We start from the raw sequence: 23,079 nt of genomic DNA, 5'->3' as shown, positions 1-23,079 counted from the left end.
TTTTCTTCCTTCACGTTCCTGCCCATATTCAAAAACTTGGGTCATTTTTATCCCATAATGAAATTGCCCATTTTACACTTGCCTGATTCCAACATCAGCATTTGCAGACAGTGAGGATTGTACTAGGGGTTGAGGCCGTATATCCCCGGCATGAAATGACATCATCTCACGATGGCATTGAGAAGATTTTCCTTTCACACTAGACCCTTTTTAGCTCATTGGCCATTAATTCCTGGGACCACTTGTAAGTGTAAAAGAGGCTTCTGTCTTCTCCCATTCAGCCAATTTCGAATCCAGTTTACAACCTCTCCATGGATATCTAATGTGTGAACCTTCTGAACTAACGTCCCATTTAGGACCTTGTCAAAAGCCTTACTAAAGTTCATGTGGACAACATCCATAGCCTTTCCTTCATCTAGTGTCCTGGTAATCTCCTCAAAAAACTCTAAAAGATTCATTAAACATGATTTACCACACACAAAGCCATGCTGACTATCCTTAATCAGCCTTTGGCTGTCCAAATACTTCCATATCCAATTTGTAATTGTGAGCACTGCTGTGCAAAGAATTCAGACACAAAGTCCACAGACTGTACAACAGGCTTTAATCAGCTTGAACGTACATAGCAGGTCTCAGAACACTCCTGGCTCAACGTGCCTGACTGCTCCCAAAGGGGCCAGCTTGTGTCTTTATATGGGCCAGTTATTGACAGCAGGCAGATGGGCCCAGCCTCCCAGGTGGCCTACCTGCAGGTGTAGTGGTTGGCCCCTACAGTAGGCCAGTAGGAGTGCACCCAGTGTAGTGGTTGTATCATCACACTCAGAACACCCTCCAATAATTTACCCAGTGTCAAGCTCACTCGCCTGTAATTTCCTAGTTTTCATTTGGATCCTTTTTTAAACAATGGAACAACATGAATTACCCTCCAATCCTCCGGCACCTCACCCTTGGCTAAGGATGTTTTAAATATTTCTCCCAGGGCCCCTGAAATTTCTACACTAGTCCCCCTCAAGGTCTGAGGGAAAATCATGTCAGGCCCTGGGGATTTATCTGCCTTTATTCACTGTAAGGCAGGAAGCACCTTCTCGTCTTTAATCTTTATATGTTCCATGCCACTACTGCTTGCTTTCCCTCCTTCCTTATACACTATGCCAGTTTTCTGAATAAAATACTGATGCAAAAAATGTTTGTTATGGTCATTTAGTTTCTATTTACTGCTCTCCTCTTTTCCCAGTCATTATCCTCTATTTACAGCTTCTTCAGGCACTATTAGGTGCCATTAACAAGCTGATTTCACTTTATCAGCCAATCCAAACTTAATCATCATTTCCTATAGTCCTCACCTGTTACAGACGTTCCCTTTACCTTCTTTTCTTCAGTGTTAAGCATCCCTGTTTTCTTTACATTTTCCAGGTTTTGACGAAAGCTCATTAACCTGAGCCATCTACGAACTGGAACAACTTCCCTCTAGTTACCCATTATAAACCAATTATAAATTCATAGAAACTTCTCAAATCTTGTCCAAGTTTTCTCTACTTCTCTATGTCACAACCCATTTTCTCAGTATGAAGTTGAGATTCTTTGGTTCAACCTTGGAGCAGAATTGAAAAAATATCTTAGACCAATGAACAGGATAAAGTGCTTCTTAATTTCATGATTTTACTTGAAGTGACATTCTCATTATTCCAGTGATCCAGGTTCAACCTTAATCCCAGTTGCTACCTTTGCAGCCTTGGACTGAATGCATTTTTCCTGCATGGATCACAATTTCTCCCATATCCCAGGATGCCCTGATAATTTAATTGATCACTATTACTGGTAATTACCTCAAGGGTTGAAAGAATCAAAGGGATTAGTAAGGCCAAATCTGAAGTATTTTGTGCAGTTCTGGGCGCCTAACTACAGGAAGGATATCAATAATATTGAAAGAGTACAGAGAGGATTTACTAGGATGTTGTCGGGTCTTCAGCAGTTGATTTATTGGGAAATATTAAACAGATTAGAACTACATTTCTTGAAAGGAAGAAGAATGAGGGGAGATTTGGATGTTCCCCCACACCTTGGTGAAGGGCTCAAGCCTGAAACATTGGTGATATATCTTTACCTTTGCTACATAAAGGCACTGTTTGACCTGCTGAGTTTCTCCAGCATTTATGTGTTTTTTCACTTAACCACCAGTATCAACGGAATCCTGTGTTTTACTAGAGATTTGATAGAAGTTTACAAGATTATGAACAGTATAGACAGAGTGGATGGGATTAGGTTTTTTTCCACTTAGATTGGGGGAGATAAATACGAGAGGTCATAGTTAAGGGGGATTATTAGGGGGAAATTCTTCACTCAGAGAGTAGTGGGATGGTGAAATGAACTGTCACCTGATGTGGTGAATGTGGCTCGATCGTGTGTTTTAAGACAAATCAGATAGGTATGTGGATGGGAGAGGCCTGGAGGGTTATGGAACGGGAGCAGGTCAGTGGGACTAGGGAGTTGATGGTTAGCACAGACTAGAGATGCCAAAAGGCCTGTTTTCTGTGCTGTAGCCTTCTATGGTTCTATGAATGTTGATGGGATGTGAAAAAATATAAGATACAGGAAGAGTTTAAGTTCAGAATCAAAATGAGGATTTATTGTCATGAACAAGTCATGAAATTTGGTGTATTGCATGAGTATCACAGTGCAAACGTATGTATTATAATCATCTTTTGACGTTACTATATAAAAATAATAAAATATTAATAACTCAATGAGCCGTAGTGGCCTGCTTCTGTTCCTTTGTCCTTGTACCTTGTGTGTGTGAATAATAGTGCAAGAAAAGTAAGGCAGTGTCTTGGGTTCATTGCTGATTCAGGAATCTGATGGCAGTGGGGAAGAAGCTGTCCTCGTGCTGCTGAGTGCTCGTCTTTAGGCTCCTGTACCTTTTTCCCGATGGTAGCAGAGTGAAGAGGATAGAGGCTGCTCTTTCAAGACACCGCCTCATGTAGATGTCCTCGATGGAGGGAAGTCTGGTGCCTGTGATGTTGCAGGCCGAGTTAACAACCCTCTGGAGTTTATTCTTGACCTGAGAGTTGGCACCTCCATGCCAGACGGTGATGCAACCAGACAGAATGCTCTCCACGGTACACCTTTAGAAGTTTATGGCAATCTTTGGTGACATACCAAATCTCCTCAGACACCTCACAAAGTATAGCCACTGGTGAGCCTATTATCCCTTCCAATTAATTTCCCTACAACCCAATAAAACCGTGACCTCATGTCCTCGGTGCAAAAGACTCAAACATGCATATGCACAGCATATGTGTGTATATATATTTTTTTAAAATGTATGTGCATATACTGTATATGTGTATATGTACTATTTACCCTCTCTCTCGCATATCATGCACACAACTCCGATGATCCAAAATCGAATTCTCCAAAATCCTCAAAATGTTTTGGAGCCAAACTGACTGGGGACCTCGGGCTCCCGGTGCCAGCAGCAGCAGACCTCAGACTTCTGGTGGCAGTGGACATTGGGTTTCCGGCAGCACCAAGGACCTCAAGGTCCCTGGCAGGAGCGGGGCCTTGGTGGGGCAGTGTCAGTGATCAGCGGCGACCAGCATCTATTTTCTTGGGTGAGAATTAAACATTGTTTTAATGCTTAAAAAGCCTTCCCTTGTTGTTTGTTGCTGTTTAAATACTGTTACAAATAATTTGCTGTTGCTACAAGCCCTGTTTTTTAGAAAATGACCAGTTCCCCGAAAAAAAGCTTATCCGAGCATTTCAGATAATCAGAGTGTGTGTGTGTGTGTGTGTGTGTGTGTTTGTGTGTGTGTGTGTGTGTGTGTGTGTGTGTGTGTGTGTGTGCGTGTGTGTGTGTGCGTGTATATATATATATATATATAGCTATAGATATACCATGTGCATGTATAAGGATATATATAAATATAAAATAAATAAATATTAGTGTTAAATAAATAGAAGAGACACTAAGGGTTTGTATGAGAGGTTCATCAGTCATTCAGCAGTGTCATTGCTAGTGGTTGGTCAGGCCTGTATGTCTTTCCCAATGTGAATAGCTGGAAGATGCTGTGAGCGGGGTGGTAAGTGTCCTCACGGATTTTGAGAGATTGGGAAATCAGAGGGGGAATGGGACTGAAGGAGCTGCCCTCTTTTGTGCAAGCATGTTATTGAAGGCCAAATTTCCTCCTTCTGTTCAGGATAAGCAAATTAATTTCCTTTTGATCTAGTTACGTCCAAGCCTTCATCATTCCCATTGCCCTCTAAACAATTCGTGTAAATAGTTTTTCTGCATTTTTTTTATTAATTAATGTCACAAAATGGTTAAAAAAACTAAATAATGCAGTACAGTAGTGTTGTAGTTATTTTAACTATTACAGCGCCAGTGGTCTGGATTTGAATCCACTGTTGTGACGAGTTTGTATGTTCCCCTGATAAATGCCTAGTTGCTCTGGTTTCCTCCCACATTCCAAACAAGTATGGGTTCTGTAGGTTAATTGGTCACATGGGTGTATTTGGGTGGTGAGGGCTCCTGGGCCAACTCTATTTCCAAATTAAAATTATATAAATGGTCTATAGGGTGTAAGCGTGAGCCCATGCCATAGGAAGTCAGAAAAGAGTCATTCATGTTAGTCCAGGGAAGCCATTTCCTGCAGGGCTTTGTTATCCCACTTTGAATTTTCTATTCAGTTCTACCCACCTCACCAAAGGAAGGATATGGGTGCTGTGGAGAGGATGTAGAGGAGATTGATTAAGATGGTCCCTGGATTGGATAGTATGCCTTATGAGGATAGGTTGAGGGAACTTGGTCTTTTCACCTTGGACTAACAGATAATGAGGAGTGTCCTGATGGAGGTGCATAAGATGATAAGAAGCATTGATTTTGAGGATAGACAGAGGCTTTACCCCAGAGCTGAAGTAGCTAGCACAAGGGGGCATAGTTTTAAGGCACTTGGGAGTAAGAGGTAAATTTTTCACAAAGGGTGCCAGCAAAGTTGGTGAAGGTAGAGAGAATAGGATTTACTAAGAGACTGTTAGATAGGTAGATGGAACTGATAAACATGGCAGTTGTGAGAGCAGGTTATTAGGTCAGCACAACACTATGAGTTGAAGGGCCTGTACTGTGATGCAGATTTCTATGTTATTTTGCTATATCAGAAATTTACTGTCTGTTCAAATTAAAACAAAATCTCTTCAATATATCCAGGGAGAAAAAAAAACTTTCTAATACATGGGTCCCTTTTTCTTAAATGTTATTATTTATACAAAACATGTTCAAAGTCGAATTGATTCCCTCAACTTGTTTCCATCTGTATGAGCATCTAAACTTTTGCCAATGTACTCCATAAATGTGGTGATGAAGAACCATTTACACCTATCTGAAAATTCATCGGTATGTATTTTAAATGAGTTTATTGAGGTTTAATGACCGCCAGATTACTCTTCAACATGGAATGGAAAGCCGCTGAAAATGGCAACATTCAAGTTATTTTGGTGTCTATAAATTCACAAAATAATGATTAATAATATGTTATGTATCATTTTTTTTTAAATAAACAATGGTAGATGGACAATTTTTGAGCTGATATTATTTTTCCAAAACCTTGCACTATTAAAAGTAATGTGAATTTTTTGCACATTTTCTTTACTGGCACAATTAAAGAGATAATTACGACACATTTTTTCAGTAAGTTAAGCATCTAAACATATCATTCAGCGTTTTATTTGTTGTGAAGCTGCAAGTTTCAACTATTTACGGAGGAAAAGAATATTGTTGGAAAATAATTAGAATCATGTAGAATTACTAAAATATGGAGTAGTAATTCTAAAAGCTTCTACCTGAAAATTAACCTTTAATAAAATTGTATTCAAAATATTTTTCTCATAAAATAACAGTAAACAGTGTGGAAGAATAAGCATGGAGTCCAGTGCAAAATACTGCAGCAAAAGAATACATTAGCCAAATACATTGTTAACATTGAGTTCTGGTCTAACTTCATGCAGTTCACAGTAGACTTATTGCCATATATGTCAAAAACATTGCAAATTTAATTAAACTCTATTCATTTGATTCTATGTTTGGCACAAGAGATTTCATGTCACAGGGTCCAGATGTAGACTCTCTATGGAAGTATAGAGTGTTATCAAAGGTTGTGGATCCATCTGTAGTCTTCCTCCTGTACTTTTGAAAAAAGTAGCCTCCAAGAACCAGAAGTAGAAGGCTGACAATGACCAGTACCACCACAATTCCTATGGTGTTAGGAAATTGAGTTTCCTTTGGCTGGGAAACTGATTTTTAAAAAAAACACACACAAAATAAATTTCCAAAGTAATGTCATCACAGATACTCCTCAAGAGGACATCATTCAGATCATCTGTACAATTGTCAACAAGCCCAAGATAATTTCTCTACCCTTTACATAAAAACATATGAAAAAGGAGCAGTAGTCAGCTATAGGGCCCATCAGGTCTGCTAAGAAAAAAACATGTAATGAGTTTAAATGGCTATAATTGCTGTATTTCCCACCATCAAAATCCTGCCGGTCATCATCAAATTGAAAGCTAAATACCATGGCACAAAGAGCAGGTCAGAGCTTAAGTTCCCTCAGATTCCCTCAGATTCTCTTCCTGGTTCCAACTATCCAAAAAGCAGAGTGCACAAATGTGTTTCAATATGTATAATTTGCAGGGATGAATGCAGCTCCAAGAGAAAGCAGGCTCACTTGATACGCACCTTGTCATTGTAAACACCTATTCCGTCACTATTGGCTACAATATTTATCATCTGAAATGTAGACTGCAATAACTCACTGGAAACAAGCTTCCCAATCCTGAACCATTACTTTCTGGAAAGGTCACAGGAACTTGGGAAAATCACCATCTCCAACTCACATGCCATTGGAAGTTGATGTGTGTGTGTGTGTGTGTGTGTGTGTGTGTGTGTGTGTGTGTGTGTGTCTGTGTGTGCACCCTTATCCCTCACAAGAAGCAAGTTCATTTTCTCATGGACCATTCAGGATGGCAGTAAATTATACCCTTGTCAGAATCCTAAACACGAACATAGTTACAACTGGCTTCTTGAAGAACTTTATCTACCTTTTAATCCTAAATCACAAACTGAAGCTTCTCCCACAGCCCTTTCTTCACTTCTCATCAAGCCTTTTCTTTGGGGGTCCACCCTGATTATTGCTCATTCCTTGAAGAAGGGCTCGGGCACAAAACATTGGATATAAATGTTTGCCTCCTATGGACACAACAAGACCTGTTAAGTTCCTCTGGAATTTATGTGTTTTACTTCTCCCTTTATCCCATCTTTTTCTTTATTAGGTGTTTCAATATTTCCTGAGCAACATTGCATTTGAAAACTTCACCAGTTACTAAATTTTCACAAAGATCATGTTCAAATTACTAAAAGCTATTCTTTTCCATTTTTTTATTTTCCATCCTTCAAACAACACCATGTCCCATAGTATCCACCATTGAATTATGAGCAGAGTTCATGGTGTTTGACTTTGTAATTTCAATGACATTGGTGATAAACAGCTGAGGCCCAAACACTGATACCGTGAAACTTTCTTGATTACATCCCTGTGGTGGAACCACTGTATTGTCTGTATTGTATGAGCTGGCCCTCCCCTGAACCTGTGACTCCTCCCTCCCAGAAATCCCTATAAAGACTGTTATGCCTAAACTCCTCCCTCAGTACCTGCCTTGGAACCAGGCCAGCAACATGTGAAATGCCTTAAGGGGATTAAAGCCTATTAATCACAACTCTGTCTAAAGTGGTTGATTGATAGCGCTACACTCCCGCATTCAAATAAAATCATACTTTTATTGTACTCTCCCAAACAAAACGTTCTACTCTGGAATAAGACCTGTGCATCACCAACTGAATGCATTTTGAAATTCAAAGAATTCTGCCACTTGGAACATTTTAAAAAATTATAAAAGCATAGTTTACACTTCTTAAAAGTGCTCACTCCAACTTCTTAAATATGATTTTCCAGGGTCTCTATTATCAATCTTTAATGATAGATACCAATAATAATACAGTTGACAGAAAGGAAGAAAATGGGAGGGAGAATGGGGGAAGAGAGAGAGGGAAAGCAGGGTGGGGAAGAGAGGGGGGGAAGAGAGAGAGGGAGAGCAGGTGGGGAAGAGAGGGGGGAAGAGAGAGAGAGAGAGAGAGAGAAAGAGAGAGAGAGAGGGAGGGAGGGAGAGCAGGGTGGGGAAGAGAGGGAGAGAGAGGAATTGAGATTAGAAAAAAGAGGTCATCTGGGAATTGTGATGAATGATTAAACTGTGATTTTTCTGAACTGGTAAAGATAAAATTCATGCAGGCACTTCCCTCTCATGATTGTAATGTACAGACAGTACCAACTGTTGCTGTGGCTATTTCTTTCTGCAAAGCATACATTCTCACTTTCGGTAGTAGAGCATGAACATCTGCAGACACCGTGTTTGAAGTAAAATCACAATGCTGGAGAAACTCATAGAGTGTACTTTAAGTAGCATAGATAAAAATGCACAACCTACGTTTTGGGCTTAATACAAAACCAACATTTCAGGATGCCCCACTGATCCTCTCTATCAATGACTCCAAAGACTGAGTGAGGAATGATAGGCTTTAACACACATTTAATTTCGCTGGCCCAACTCCATGAGCTCGAACGAATGGGAAGGGGGCAGGGAGGTCAGCCTTTATGAACAGGTCACATGGGGAGGGGTTACATGGGGATCGAGTCCAACCACTTACATACAGAGCAGCAACAGTATATACCTATAATCATATCACCACATTCATCCCCTCTTTAAAAAAAACCCCGGTCCTAGAGATTCAGCCGGTCAGGTGGCTTCCTCTGCCTTTGTGACCTGCGGGGATGTACTGGTCTATTCCATTGCTGGTCAGGTGTCTTGAGGTGGGTGGGGGATAGGTTGTCACTATAGCGGGTGGGGTTCGGTTACTTGTGGAGGCGGTTGTGGTGGTCGCCTTAGCTGGGCATGTGGTGTGGGTTCCAGGGTGGGGGGGGGGGAGGGGCGTCGCTAGCCTGCACTAATTCCCGACATTTGGTCGGGGCCGGGGGTAGATTGGTGTCCTCAATTTCCATTATTGAGAGGGCAATCGGATGAGGGCTTCCCTGGTTCAGAGTCACGGAGCCAGGATCAGCACATCATCATCGCTACTGGAAGGGAGACCCGACCGGTAAAATGACGGCCTCCATGTTGACCACGCTGTCACATTACAGGAAGAAGGAGGAAGTGATGTCATCCAGGCAGTAGAAGGTGAAGGTGATGTCATCCAGGAGGACGGAGTAGATGCGAGATAAGATGGCGACTCCCAAGTCGTGCATAGGGTCGAGCTGTTTGGGGCTGGACGTGACGTCAGCACTGCACTGCTCAGGAGGGAGGGTTTGGACTTACAGGCATGCTGGTAATGTCCTTTCTTCCCGCATACCGAACAGATCGCCTCCTTAGCCGAGTCATCAGGGGATGCTTCTGCTGGCCGCAGAAGTGGCACCTCAGGTGTCCAATTGCGACGGCAGGAGTGGTGGGGTCGTTGCTTGCTATCACGGAGGCCATCTGTGATGCCGGGTCCCAACATGGTGGCATTATTAGTAATCTCATCAGCATTGCGTTGGGCCGAGTCGAGGGTCCAGACAAGCTGGAAAGCTCTCTTCAGGGGCAGCTTGTCCTCCTCGAGCAGTCGCTGACGTAAGTAGTCAGACCTCACTCCAGCTACACAGGCATCTCGGACCAGCTCCTCCACACACTGGGCTATGGACATGGGGGCTGTAGCCCCAGGTCATACAGCACTCAGAAGAACTCATCCATGGACTCACCGGGTTGCTGTCTCCTCGAGGCCAGTCGATACCATGAGTACACTTTGTTCACCCGGGGTTGGTAGGGGTTTCAGAGTTCAGCCATGACCTCTGGGTAGGTCATGCAGTTCCAGATCGCTAGGTATGCTCAGTGGCCAACTCTAGCTTGCAGGACCTTGAGTTTCTTTTCATCTGAGTCCCCCAGGTCCTCTGCAACTTTGAGGAAGTTTGTGAAGCAGGTGATCCACTGCTCATACCGTTCAGCAGCTCTGGGCGTCTGTGGATCGATTTCGAGTCTGTCGGATGTCAGCAGCTTGTCCATTCCGTGTGGAAAATTAATGTGTATTAAATTGATACGCACTATCTAGGACTCCAAAAACTGAGTGAGGAACAATAGGCTTTAATTTCGGCTGGGCCAACTCCATGTGCTCGAATGAATGGAAGGGGGTAGGGAGGTTGACATTTATGGTCAGGTCACAGGGGGAGGAGTTACATGGGCTCAAGTCATCTGTGGGTGGGCCAGCCACTTATACACTGAGCAGCAACAGTATACAATATATACATATCACTGAACTAATATTGTCTTTCTTGGACTCCATTTTATCTCCCCAGTCCTCTCTACTTACATCTGCAAAACCTCACATGTCCTCCTTCTCTTCAATGACTTCCAATACCCTAAACTTAACTGCCTCATTTTCACTTTTGAATCCTTTTACACTTCCATCTCCCATGCAGAAGGTCTCAAAGCCCTTTGCTTCTTTCTTAACAAGAGACCTAACCATTCACCCCCCACCCCCCTCCCCCCCACCACCACCACCAACCTCCTCTGCCTGGCGGAACTTTTTTTCTCCCTTAACAACTTCTCTTTTGATATTCCACTTTCTCCAAATCATAGGAGTAACCATGGGTACCTCCGACGCCTGCCTGTATGCCAACCTTGTGGAGCAATACATGCTGCAAGCCTACAGGCAAAGCCCCTCAACTCTTTCTCTTCTATATGTACAATGAGGCTGCCTCAAGCACCCGTGATGAGCTTGCCAACTTCATTCATTTTGTAGCATTTTCACCCCATCCTCAAATTCAGTTTGTCCATCTCTAACAACGCTCTCCCCTTTCTTGATCTCTATGTCTCCATTTCGGGAGATAAACTTTCTACAGACATTTTTATACTAAGCCACTAACTCCCACAATTACCTCGAAAGATATCTTGTTGAAGAGTTCAAGCTTAAAACGTTGATTATGTCACTTTCAGTAGGTTTGGTGAGTATTTAAAATTACCTCCAAACCTACAGTAAGGTTATCCAATTTGGCAATACTTAGTGACCTATTGATAATAATTGATGATTACAATTATTTTATTTTCATGATATGACTCTAAGTCTCATACATTCCTTTTATATTTGTTCAAGACCGTTTTGATATCAACTTTCAATATGATTGAGCCCATATTTTCCAGTTAATCAAATAACTTTACATCCATCCGTGGTCCTGTAATTTATCTTTATTTTAAAATTAATGCTGAAAATTCTGCAATTGAATTTCAGTACTAGCTTTTAATCCAACAATATGTGTGCATATTTATGGCAGCACAAACTCCATAAGGTGTTTCAGTTGGAATATTTCTTCAACCCAAGAATGTGGATTTGTGCAAGCTAGTATGATCTTTCTCAGAGATAACTTGGGGCTGTACTAAGGGCACTCCCCAGCTTTCAATTAGATTGTGAAAAATGTGTTGAAAATACTGTATGAGTGCAGTCCCTCTTGGCTGCAAAATCATCTGCAGTAACCTTGGCCCATGTCAGCTGCAGCCTTTTCATTTATATATATATATATATATATATATATTGTACAATGTGTATGGCAATGAAATCAACATTATGAATATTAGCAATCTTGTCCAGAATATTGAAACTGGCAGATAATCATTTCCAGCAATAATTTCCAATTGCTTGACAGGTTTTATAGTTTAGAAGAGCTCTCTGACTTGGTGACCTACCCAGACTCAGCCCTAATGTCCATAACCTTCGATAGAACGATAGAACATTACAGCACAGAAAAAAAACAGGCCATTCAACCCTTCTGGTCTGTGCTGACTAATAAAAGTAGCTAGTTCCACTGACCTGTTCTCATTCCATAACTCTCCAGACCTCTCCTATCCATGTATTTATCCAATTTATTTTTAAAACTCAAGATTGAATCTGCATTCACTACAGCTCATTCCATTCTCCTACTACTCTCTGAATGAAAAACTTTCCCCTAATGTTCCCCTTATACCTCTCCCCTTTCAGCCTAATGCTATGACCTCTCATATTTATCCCCCCCACCCCCAATGTAAGTGGAAACATCTTACTCACATCTACTCTTATAAATCTTTATCAAGTCTCCCTTCATCCTTCTTCATTCTAAGGAGTATAGTCCTAATCATTCCTTGTCACTCCACTCCTGAAGACCTGGGAACATCTTAGTAAATCTTCTCTGCACTCTCAATCTTATTTAATGCCTTGGCTAATCAAGAATCTATCAATTTCTGCTTTAAGTACAACCTAAAACTACTTTTTCAGCTAGGTTAGGATATAAATTTATATTAATCAACCAAGGATAATGTTAACAATTTCTTGGGTGCACAAAACTCGTACCTTCCAGCTGTGACGGTGCATCAGTTCCTTCCACAACTGTAAAGAAGAGACGTCAGTTATTATTCAATAAATCCAATAAGAAAGAAAAATCTTTCAAACCCTACTGTACAGTTCAACTTACTTTTAGGCATTTTGCATATGTAGTTCTTGTACACTGTACATGGAGCATTATTCCAGGTACCTGAACCCGAAAACATTTCAACACAGTCTTCCCGCTGATGATCTGAAGGCTCTCCTTTATTCCAATTTACAAAATCCACCACACTGTTATCTAACCATAACCAAGCACCTGCAACAAGATAAACAAATACTTTATACTAGTGAAATTTTAATCAAAACCTAAGGGAAGGAGTTGGTCCTGTGCGCTCAACCCCACCTAGCACAGGCTCCGACCTCCCCTCCATTGAATGCCTCTATGCAAGTCACTGCTTCATGAAGGCAGTCAACATCGTAAAGGACCCTATCATCCTGGTCACAACCTCTTCTCACTGCTACCTTTGTGAAGGAAGTGCTGAAGCCTGAAGATCAGTACTCGAGGTTCAAGAACTGTTTCTTTCCAACAGCTATAAGACTCTTGAACCTTCCTTTGTTACCTTAACAGATGCTGCTCCAAAAAGATAATCTGCACTATTGCATTTTCCTTGCACCAGGATAACTGTGAATATTTATTATCTTGCAGTCACACTAGGCAAGCAGTGAGCAAAAGAACCACACAGAGTTGAAAGTGAGTTGAACCAACTAACATTAACTGAATTCTCACACATGTTTCAATCCCTCGGAACCTGATGATGCCTGTGACTTCCGGGACCTTTGTGACTCAGCCGCCAGGCTGTGGGCTTGCCCTGTACCTGGAGCTCTCAGATCTGCTGCAGGTTTGCCCGTGGGTCTGTCAGCCGGATCGCCTGATGCGTGGGCAAGCCGCCACATGATGCACCTCAGAACCAGCATTAGGAGATGTGGAATCCAAAATGAACACCTCTTTAGTCCGTTTGGGTGGCCAACCTCATCGGTGTGGGGCTGGCACAGTCACAGGATGTTCCATGTCTAGGTGCGCCGGCTTGAATCCATCAATGGTGAAGGTCTCCTCATGGACACTCACATCGAGGACATATGTGGTTCTGTTCTGATGCACCATCTTGTACAGGCTCTCAAACGGCTGCTGGAGTGGAGTCCAGTGAATGGCCCTGGGGACAAAGAAAGGTGTTGTGCCATGGCATTAGGTTGGGACAGGAGGTAGTGTTCTTAACTTCTCTCAGAGTCTTGTGAGCACTATTACCATTGTCTCCTGTGTGCTAGGGGACACTAGCATAAACACCCTTGAATAGTCAGTGGGGCGCTGTATACCAACTCTATCGAAGATGTGGCTAAGACTTCTTTGAGAGCCAAGCAGATGCCAAGAAGCACAAATGGGAGCTCATCCACCCAATCTGGGTCTCGGAGGCACGCCATCGGGGTCAAACAGGTACTGTTGGAAATGCTCTACCAGGCCGTTGGACTGCAGACGGTAGATCATGGTGTGTTGCAGCTGGGTCCCAAGTAGTTGTGCCAGCACCGACCATAGCCTGGACATGAAGTGCGACCCCCTGTCTGAGGTGATGTTGGCAGGCAGGCCAAAATGTGCAACCCAGCTTGAAATGAGGGCTCGGGTGCAGGACTCCATGGAGATGTCAGCAAATGGTACAGCTTCTGGCCACCTGGTGAACTTGTCGACCATCATGAACTGATAACTTGCCCGCTGGGAGACCGGAAGTGGACCAGCTATGTCCACATGGACATATTCAAACTTCCTGCATGGAAGGGTTGAAGGGAGGCCTTCACATGCCTTTGCACATTGCAGGTCTAGCAGTATATGCATGTCGTAGCCCAGTGCTCAACCTGCTTGTGTCAGGTATGCCAAGCAATTATATCCGCCTCCAGTCAGCTGGTTGCCCGAATAGGCAGGTGGGCTAAACCATGTAGTGTGTCAAAAGTGTGGCACCTCCAAGCGGCTGGAATGATGGGCCGGGGTTGGCTGGTGGACACGTCACAGAGGAGCTTGCTGCCTGTTAGGCCGACAGGGATGTCCTCAAGTTGCAGTCCCAAGACTGCGGTGCAATAGGCTGACATTTGTTGGTCAAGCTGCTGTGCCTCAGTGAGCGCTGTGTAGACCAACCATGGGGGCAGGGAATGCACCGAGTGGATGGAGGTGCGAGACAGTGCATCGGCCATGACGTTTTTTTCTGGAGATGTGTTTGATGCTGGTGTATATTATGAGATGTATGACAGGTGGCATTGTTGCTGCGCCGACCATGACATGTTGGTGAATGTGAAGGTGAAGGGCTTGTGGTCCATGAAGACCGTGAACTCCCACCCCTCCAAGAAATACCAAAAGTGCTGGATGTTGAGGTAGAGGGCTTTTGATGGGAGCAGCTGGTGATCAGGATTATCACCTAAGTAGATGAAAATGAAATCTAAGCCATACCCCACTGAGTCCATGAGCCACTGGAACGTCTATGCCATGTTCTTGAGTATGAAAGCCATCCACAAGAACTCAAATAAGCCAAACTCCTCTTTGGTGAGGTGGAGTCTGACGGGCGGGAGCCTGCGTGCCCGAGCATGTAGTGTGAATGTGCTTAAGTGTGAATGTGGTGCTGAACACCATGCTTATGTGTGCCTGTGGAGAACTGCACTGTAATAATGGTCAGGAACTCCACTAGTACTCTGGCAAATTCATTGCTTGACAAAGTCAAAGAGTCCAGGTGTGGGCCTGTAACTTGGCTTCACCAAGCAAGAAGGTCTGGAAGGTCTTGACATTCACTAAGTGCCATCCCTTGAGGTCCACTAGGGGGCAGTGTGTCTGGAGAAAATCTGCACCCCATGAATTGCTGCCATTGTAAACAGCCAGGTGAAACTGCTGGAACCGACTGCAGTGGGTTGGTTCATATGCCATATGTGCAAATACAGTTTTTGTTGGCAGCGATGAGCACCGGTCCTGACGTGCCTCAAGGAGGGGAAAGACACTAACATCCATCCCTGTGTCTCCGAGGAACTTTCAGCTGGAGTGTCAGTCCCATAAGTAAAGGAGGCTATCAAGGTGGCCAGTCAGTTTAGCCATTGGCGACGGCTGGCCCCGGTATTTCCGGAAAAGAACAGGGTGTGCGGCAACGGTCGGCTCAGGACCCTCACTTTTGGTGGTAAAAACATCAACAGTCTGAACTGGGATCAATCTCTGCTGTGAGCATCACCGGCATGGGAAGGCCCAGGCCTTAGGGCATGATGCAACAACTTGGTTGATGTAGGCTCTGCCATGCTGGTTGGTGTGCCACAGGATATCCATGTGGGGCCCTACTTTGCATGGCTCACCGAAATCGTCGTCAGCAATGAGGAGGCGAATATCTTCTGGCATCTGTTTGAGAAAGACTTGTTCAAACAGTAAACATGGCTTATGGCCATCTGCTAGTGCCAACATCTCGTTCATTAAGACTGATGACATACAGTCACGTAAGCTGTCCATGTGGAGTAACCGTGTTGCACGCTCATAGCATGAGAGGGCAAAAGTACGGATCAGGAGCACCTTGATTGTTTCAGACCTATCCAAAACCGGTGGCTGGTGTAGGAAGTTGATGATGAGGCCTGCTGTTTCCTGGTCGAGCAAACTGACAACTTAGTAGTACCTTGTGGTGCCAAAGACAATTTGCCTGACCTGGAATTGGGCTTCGGCCTGTTCAAACCAGATCTGCAGTAGTGAGGTCCAGAAAGTAAGCAGTTTCATTGAAACTGCATTCTGCGTGCATGGGTCAGTCATTGTTGGGTCCAAATGTTGCTTGGACCATCGGAGTCACCAATGTAATCGCACTAGGAACGCAGCGAGTGAAATAACCTCACAGAATCAAAAGTGAGTTGAACCAACTAACTTTTATAGAACTCTCGCACACGTTTAAATCCCTCACAACCCGATGACACCTGCAACTCCTGGGACCTTTATGGCATTAGCTGCCAGGCTGTGGGGTTGTCCCACACCTGGAGCTCTCACAGTCAGATCTACCATGGACTTTCCCACAACTCTGGGAGCCGGTTCGTCTGTTGTATGGGCAAGCTGCCACAATCTATAATTTTTGTATTTATCGACTTTTTTTAAATCAGTAAGTGAACTATTGAAGTCCTATACGACAAAAGGCCCAGGCCCAAAACATTGGTTATTCTTTCCTTCCTATGAATGCTGCATGACCTGCTGATTTTCTCCAGCATGTTTGTGTACAGTAGAAGACCAAAAATCCAAATGCCAGATATGTGAACCACACAAAAATCTGAATTTGCAACCATTTTTATTCAGCAGGCTTTTGTGTGCGTGCGTGTATGTGAAGGCGCCACAGATGCACAGCAGCACAAGCGACCATGCTTAATGCAGGTAATCTTATCACAAGCGCATTCATTTTTATACTGTATTTTTATTTTACAATATTCATTTTTAAACAAAATTTTATGCATTATTATGCTCTTTTCTGTAGTAAAAAAAATTGTGCTTACATTTTTTGCATGTTGAGTTTATTTTTCTTTAAAACTGCTCATTTTGATAAATGCTGTATTTGCTCATGAATAAACTATCATAATTTATCTTTATTCCTCCTTGAATTTTAATTTTTAAAGTACTGCCTGAGAATATGGAAAACCCAAAAATCCAGACCGACTCAATCCCTGAGCAGTCCAGACTTTTACTGCATTGTAGTATTGTAGTTGTTTCTTTAATTGTTCTTGTATTTATTTTTTACAAAGTGCTTGATCAGCTGCAGCAAGTAGAAATTTTGATGCATATGTACACTATACAATATATTTAAAACACAATAAACTCATTATCATTATCACCCCCCTCATTCCACCAGGTCACAACTCACTCCAAGAGTCGAAACAGTCCCGATTGGGGTGTCTTCACACTCACGGTAGGATGCTAATGGCTCATTTGACTTTCGCCTATGGTCCACTTTTTTGTTTTTCCCCCATAATTTTGACTCCACTGTGATCATAAATCTGTCTCTATTGACCTTGTATTCAATGGCTCTGCCTCCATTGACTTCTGGTGTGGGGAGATCCAACAATTCACAAGACTGAGAAAATTAATTCCTCCTGATTTTCCTTTTAAATGGGCGGGGGGGGGGTACCCCTTGTTCACCCAAGTGAGGGGAAAGACCGTATCAGCTCCATTTCATAAAGCTCTCTAAGAATCTTAATGAAGTCCAATTCCATGCCTTTAAAAGTCTTAAGGTTTAAGTCCAATCTTCTCAACCATTCCTTACGTTGCAATCCTTTCATTTCAGCATAAAGGATTTATTTGATTTCATGAAGATGCTCTCTTTAATTCAACAAAAATGTGTTTTGATGCCGCAACTATTATGCAGCAAAATTTCTCATAGCAAAATTAACTACAGTATCTTTGGCTTGGCTTCTCGGACGAAGATTTATGGAGGGGGTAAAAGTCCACGTCAGCTGCAGGCTCGTTTGTGTCTGACAAGTCCGATGCGGGACAGGCAGACACGGATGCAGCGGCTGCAGGGGAAAATTGGTTGGTTGGGGTTGGGTGTTGGGTTTTTCCTCCTTTGCCTTTTGTCAGTGAGGTGGGCTCTGCGGTCTTCTTCAAAGGAGGTTGCTGCCCGCCAAACTGTGAGGCGCCAAGATGCACGGTTTGAGACGATATCAGCCCACTGGCGGTGGTCAATGTGGCAGGCACCAAGAGATTTCTTTAGGCAGTCCTTGTACCTTTTCTTTGGTACACCTCTGTCACGGTGGCCAGTGGAGAGCTCGCCATATAACACGATCTTGGGAAGGCGATGGTCCTCCATTCTGGAGACGTGACCCACCCAGCGCAGCTGGATCTTCAGCAGCGTGGACTCGATGCTATCGACTTCTGCCATCTCGAGTACTTCGATGTTAGGGATGAAAGCGCTCCAATGAATGTTGAGGATGGAGCGGAGACAACGCTGGTGGAAGCATTCTAGGAGCCGTAGGTGATGCCGGTAGAGGACCCATGATTCGGAGCCGAACAGGAGTGTGGGTATGACAACGGCTCTGTATACGCTTATCTTTGTGAGGTTTTTCAGTTGGTTGTTTTTCCAGACTCTTTTGTGTAGTCTTCCAAAGGCGCTATTTGCCTTGGCGAATCTGTTGTCTATCTCGTCGTCGATCCTTGCAGCTGATGAAATGGTGCAGCCGAGATAGGTAAACTGGTTGACCGTTTTGAGTTTTGTGTGCCCGATGGAGATGTGGGGGGGCTGGTAGTCATGGTGGGGAGCTGGCTGATGGAGGACCTCAGTTTTCTTCAGGCTGACCTCCAGGCCAAACATTTTGGCAGTTTCCGCAAAACAGTACGTCAAGCGCTGAAGAGCTGGCTCTGAATGGGCAACTAAAGCGGCATCGTCTGCAAAGAGTAGTTCACGGACAAGTTTCTCTTGTGTCTTGGTGTGAGCTTGCAGGCGCCTCAGATTGAAGAGACTGCCATCCGTGCGGTACCAGATGTAAACAGCGTCTTCATTGTTGAGGTCTTTCATGGCATGGTTCAGCATCATGCTGAAGAAGATTGAAAAGAGGGTTGGTGCGAGAACACAGCCTTGCTTCACGCCATTGTTAATGGAGAAGGGTTCAGAGAGCTCATTGCTGTATCTGACCCGCCCTTGTTGGTTTTCGTGCAGTTGGATAATCATGTTGAGGAACTTTGGGGGGCATCCGATGCGCTCTAGTATTTGCCAAAGCCCTTTCCTGCTCACGGTGTCGAAGGCTATATAATCACAGCAAATGACCAAAATATAACTGGTCATTGAGATTGGTTTTGAGAAGAATTCTTCAAAGAAAAGCACATGGGTAAAGGGTTGGTCATACAAAGACAAGAGCAAGGGAACATGGGGGTCATCTGTCTGCTCTTTCTGTTTTAATACAAAGACACCATGCTGGATTTGTCAATGTCAATCTGTTGATTGCTCCAATTACCTTCTATTTCCAACAGAAAGATTGACTGAGGCAGGTCTTTTCTTCCAAATTCCTTGGTTTGGAAATGGGTGAGTATAACATTGAACCTAAGCGTGATACAAGTTTTTGCTAGACAGCCACAAATGAGACTGGCAATGAGAGCAAGAGAGAAGATCAACAACAGCACCTCCTCCTTACTGACCATCAACACGGGGGCACCACAAGGCTAAATGCTTAGTCCCCTGCTCTATTCCTGATGCACTCACCAAGTTCAGCTCCAACAGAATTTATAAATTCACTGATCACCCTGGCCATTATTGGTCAACTAACAGAAATATAAGGTGGAGGTGAAGAAAATGGCTGTGTGATGCCAGAACAACACTTTTGCTCGCAACATCAGTGAGGCCACAAAGTTTAATGAGAACTTTACTAAGGGGAGATGAGGGACCACACACTTGTCTTCATTGATGAGATGGCAGTGAAGAGGGTTGGGACATATATATGTTCTTCTGAGTCCATATATGAGAGGACCTCTCCTCGAGCCAGCACATTGAGGCAAGTTTGAAGAAAGCACACCTTCTGCCTGCTGACCATCATCATTAAACTGTCTGAAATCGTCGACTGAAATCATCAACTGAAATCATCGACTGCCCTATCAACCCTCAGCATGTGTATTGTGAAAAGCATTCTGACTGGCTTTATCATGGTCTGGTTTGGAAACTTAAAGATGCAGGAAAAAAGAAGGCTGCAGAAGGGACAAGTCCACCATGGGCACGCACCTCCCATCCATTGAAAACATCCATGTTACGTGTTGCCTCAAAAAAGGCAACTAACGACGTAAAGGACCCCCATCACCCTGGTCACAAATTGTTTTCTTGCTGGTCCCTTCAGGAAGAGGTCCAGCACTTCTAGATTCGAGAACAGTTTTTATCAAGTGGCTATCAGGGCTCTTAAACTTCCCCTACTACCCGAACCCTAACTACTAGCAAGGCCAGGACCACCAAAAGATCAGTCTGCACTATTTATTTATCTCTCATTATCATCATTATTTTATATTTATTGTCTCTTTTTCTCTCTTGACAGATTGTGATAACTTGATTTATATCATTGTAGCTGATGTCTCTTTTGTACCTGTATAGAATGTGAGGGAACATAGAACATAAATAACCATATAACAATTACAGTACAAAAACAGGCCATCTCAACCCCTCTTGTTTGTACCAATTTAAGTGATCTCCTCTAGTCCCACCTACCTGCTCCCTGCCCATAACCCTCCAATCCCCTCACATCCATGCACTTATTCAACCTTTTCTTAAATGACAAAATTGACCTTGCTGTAACCACCTCTTCCAGAAGGTCATTCCACTCAGCCACCACTCTCTGAGTGAAGAAGCTCCCTCTCATGTCACTTCTGAAGTTTTTCCCCCAACCCTTTATTTATGTCCCCTCTTTTCAATCTCACCTACCCTCAAACGGGAAGAGCCTATTCACAGCTACTCTATCTATTCCCCTCATAATTTTATACACCTCTATCAAATTCCCCCTTAACCTTCTACACTCCAATGAATAAAGACACAGTCTAATCAATCTTTCTTTGTATTCCAGATACTGCAATCTAGGCAACATTTTAGTGAATCTTCTCTGCACTGTCTCTAACTTATTGATATCCTTCCTATAATTTGGGGACCGGAACTGCACGCAGTATTCCAAATTCGGCCTCACCAATGTCTTGAATAGTCTCAACATCACCTCCCAACTCCTGTATTCTATGCATTGATTTATAAAGGCCAACATACCAAAAGCCTTATTTACCACTCTATTCACGAGATTCCACTTTCAAAGAACGATGAACTGTTATTCCAAGATCTCTCTGTTCCTCTGCATTCCTCAATGCCCTTCCCTTCACCACATATGTCCTGTTTTGATTATTCTTCCCAAAATGAAGCACTTCACACTTATCTACATTAAACTCCATCGCCACCTTTCAGCCCACTCTTCTAAGCCATCCAAATCCTTCTGCAGTCCCTGAAAACCATCCTCACTATCCACAATTCCCCCTATTTTTCTATCGTCCGCTTATTTACTAACCCAATTTACCACTCCATCATCCAAATCATTAACATAAATGACAAATAGCAAGGGACCTAACACCGATCCGTGAGGCACACTGCTTGCCACAAGCCTCCATCCTGACAGACAGTTATCCACCATGACTCTCTGGCATCTACCTTCTAGCCACCATAGAACCCATCTGACTATCTCAACATTAATACCTAGTGCCTGAACCTTCCTTACCAATCTCCCATGTGGAACCTTATCGAAGGCCTTTCTGAAATACATATAGACTACATCTACTGCTCTAGTCTCATCAACCTTCCTAGTCAGCTCCTCAAAAAATTCAACAAGATTTATCAAACATGTCCTTCCCTGCACAAACCAATGTTGGGTGTCCCTGATCAGTCCCTGCCTCTCTAGATACCTATACATATTATCTCTAAGAATACTTTCCATTAGTTTACCGACCACCGATATCAAACTTAGTGGCCTATAATTGCTGGGCGTACACCTGGAGTCCTTTTTAAATAGAGGAACCATGTTTGCGACACGTCAATCCTGTGGCATCATGCCTCCCTCTAGTGAATGTTGAAAAATCACTGTCAGAGCCTTTGCTATTTCCTCCCTGACTTCCCTCAAGGTCCTGGGGAAAATCCCGTTGGGACCCAAAGACTTATCCGCCTTTATATGCCTCAAAGGTTCCAACATCCCATCTTTCCTAATCCCCACATTTTCCATAATTAGCCCTTTTGCTTTTCTTATCCTACATGAATCCATATCCTTTTTCTAAATGAATACCGAAGAGAAGAACACATTCAATATCTCCCCCATCTCATTCAGCTTTGCACACAGTTGTCTGCTCTGATTCTCTAAGGGGCCAATTTTATCCTTCTCTCTCCTTTGCTATTTACCTATTTGTAAAAACCCTTCAGATTTATTTGCACCCTGTTCGCTATAGCCACCTCGTACCTTCTTTTCACTTTCCTAATTTCTTTCTTAAGCTTCTTTTTACAAACCATGTATTTTCCCAGCATCTCATCTATACCTTGTTTCTTATATTTAATGTAGGCCTCCCTTTTATTTTGAACCAAACTTTTAAACTCCCTTGAAAATCACAGCTCTCTCAAAATTTTGGCTCTGCCTTTTATCCTAACAGTACAGTAAAATAAAGATTCTCCACCCTCAGAATCTCACCTTTAAAAGACCTCCAATTCTCCTCTACCTCCTTCCCATGAAACAAATCAACCCAAACCACTCCTTGCAAATCCCTTCTAATTTCTTCAAATCTGGCTTTCCCCAACTCAAAAACCTTAATTTGTGGACCAGACCTATCCCTTTCCATAATTATATTGAAACTAATGGTACTTTGATCACTGGATCTGATGTGCTCCCCAACACACACCTTAGTTACCTGCCCTATTTCATTCCCCAATGGTAGATCCAACACCGCCCCTTCTCTAGTGGGTACCTCAATGTATTGCTGCAAAAAACTATCCTGCACACATTTTATAAATTCTAATCCATCCAGCCCCTTCACAGAATGTGTTTCCCAATCTATATTAGGAAAATTAAAATCCCCACTAATACAACCCTGTGTTTATTACAAATCTCAGCTATTTCCTTACATATTTGCTCCACTA

General features: G+C 43.2%; 1 protein-coding gene across 1 annotated transcript in view; it reads right to left on the bottom strand.

Annotated features, from left to right (window-relative positions):
• Window positions 1-5,392: 5,392 nt before the first annotated feature.
• The window catches only part of mrc1a (mannose receptor, C type 1a), a 186,345-nt gene continuing 168,658 nt past the window's right edge, over window positions 5,393-23,079 (bottom strand). Inside the window, exons 28-30 of the mRNA XM_069914658.1 lie at window positions 12,573-12,740; window positions 12,452-12,487; window positions 5,393-6,285 (exon numbers count right to left, since the gene is read on the bottom strand). Coding sequence (XP_069770759.1) covers window positions 6,056-6,285; window positions 12,452-12,487; window positions 12,573-12,740 — 434 coding nt within the window. The 3' untranslated portion in view covers window positions 5,393-6,055. The remainder of the gene's footprint in view (window positions 6,286-12,451; window positions 12,488-12,572; window positions 12,741-23,079) is intronic.

This window comes from Narcine bancroftii, chromosome 1 (genome assembly GCF_036971445.1).
Source record: "Narcine bancroftii isolate sNarBan1 chromosome 1, sNarBan1.hap1, whole genome shotgun sequence".
NCBI classification, from domain to species: domain Eukaryota; kingdom Metazoa; phylum Chordata; class Chondrichthyes; order Torpediniformes; family Narcinidae; genus Narcine; species Narcine bancroftii.
The sequence above is the reverse complement of the archived record's forward strand: the minus strand, read 5'-3'. Positions and strand labels throughout refer to the sequence as shown.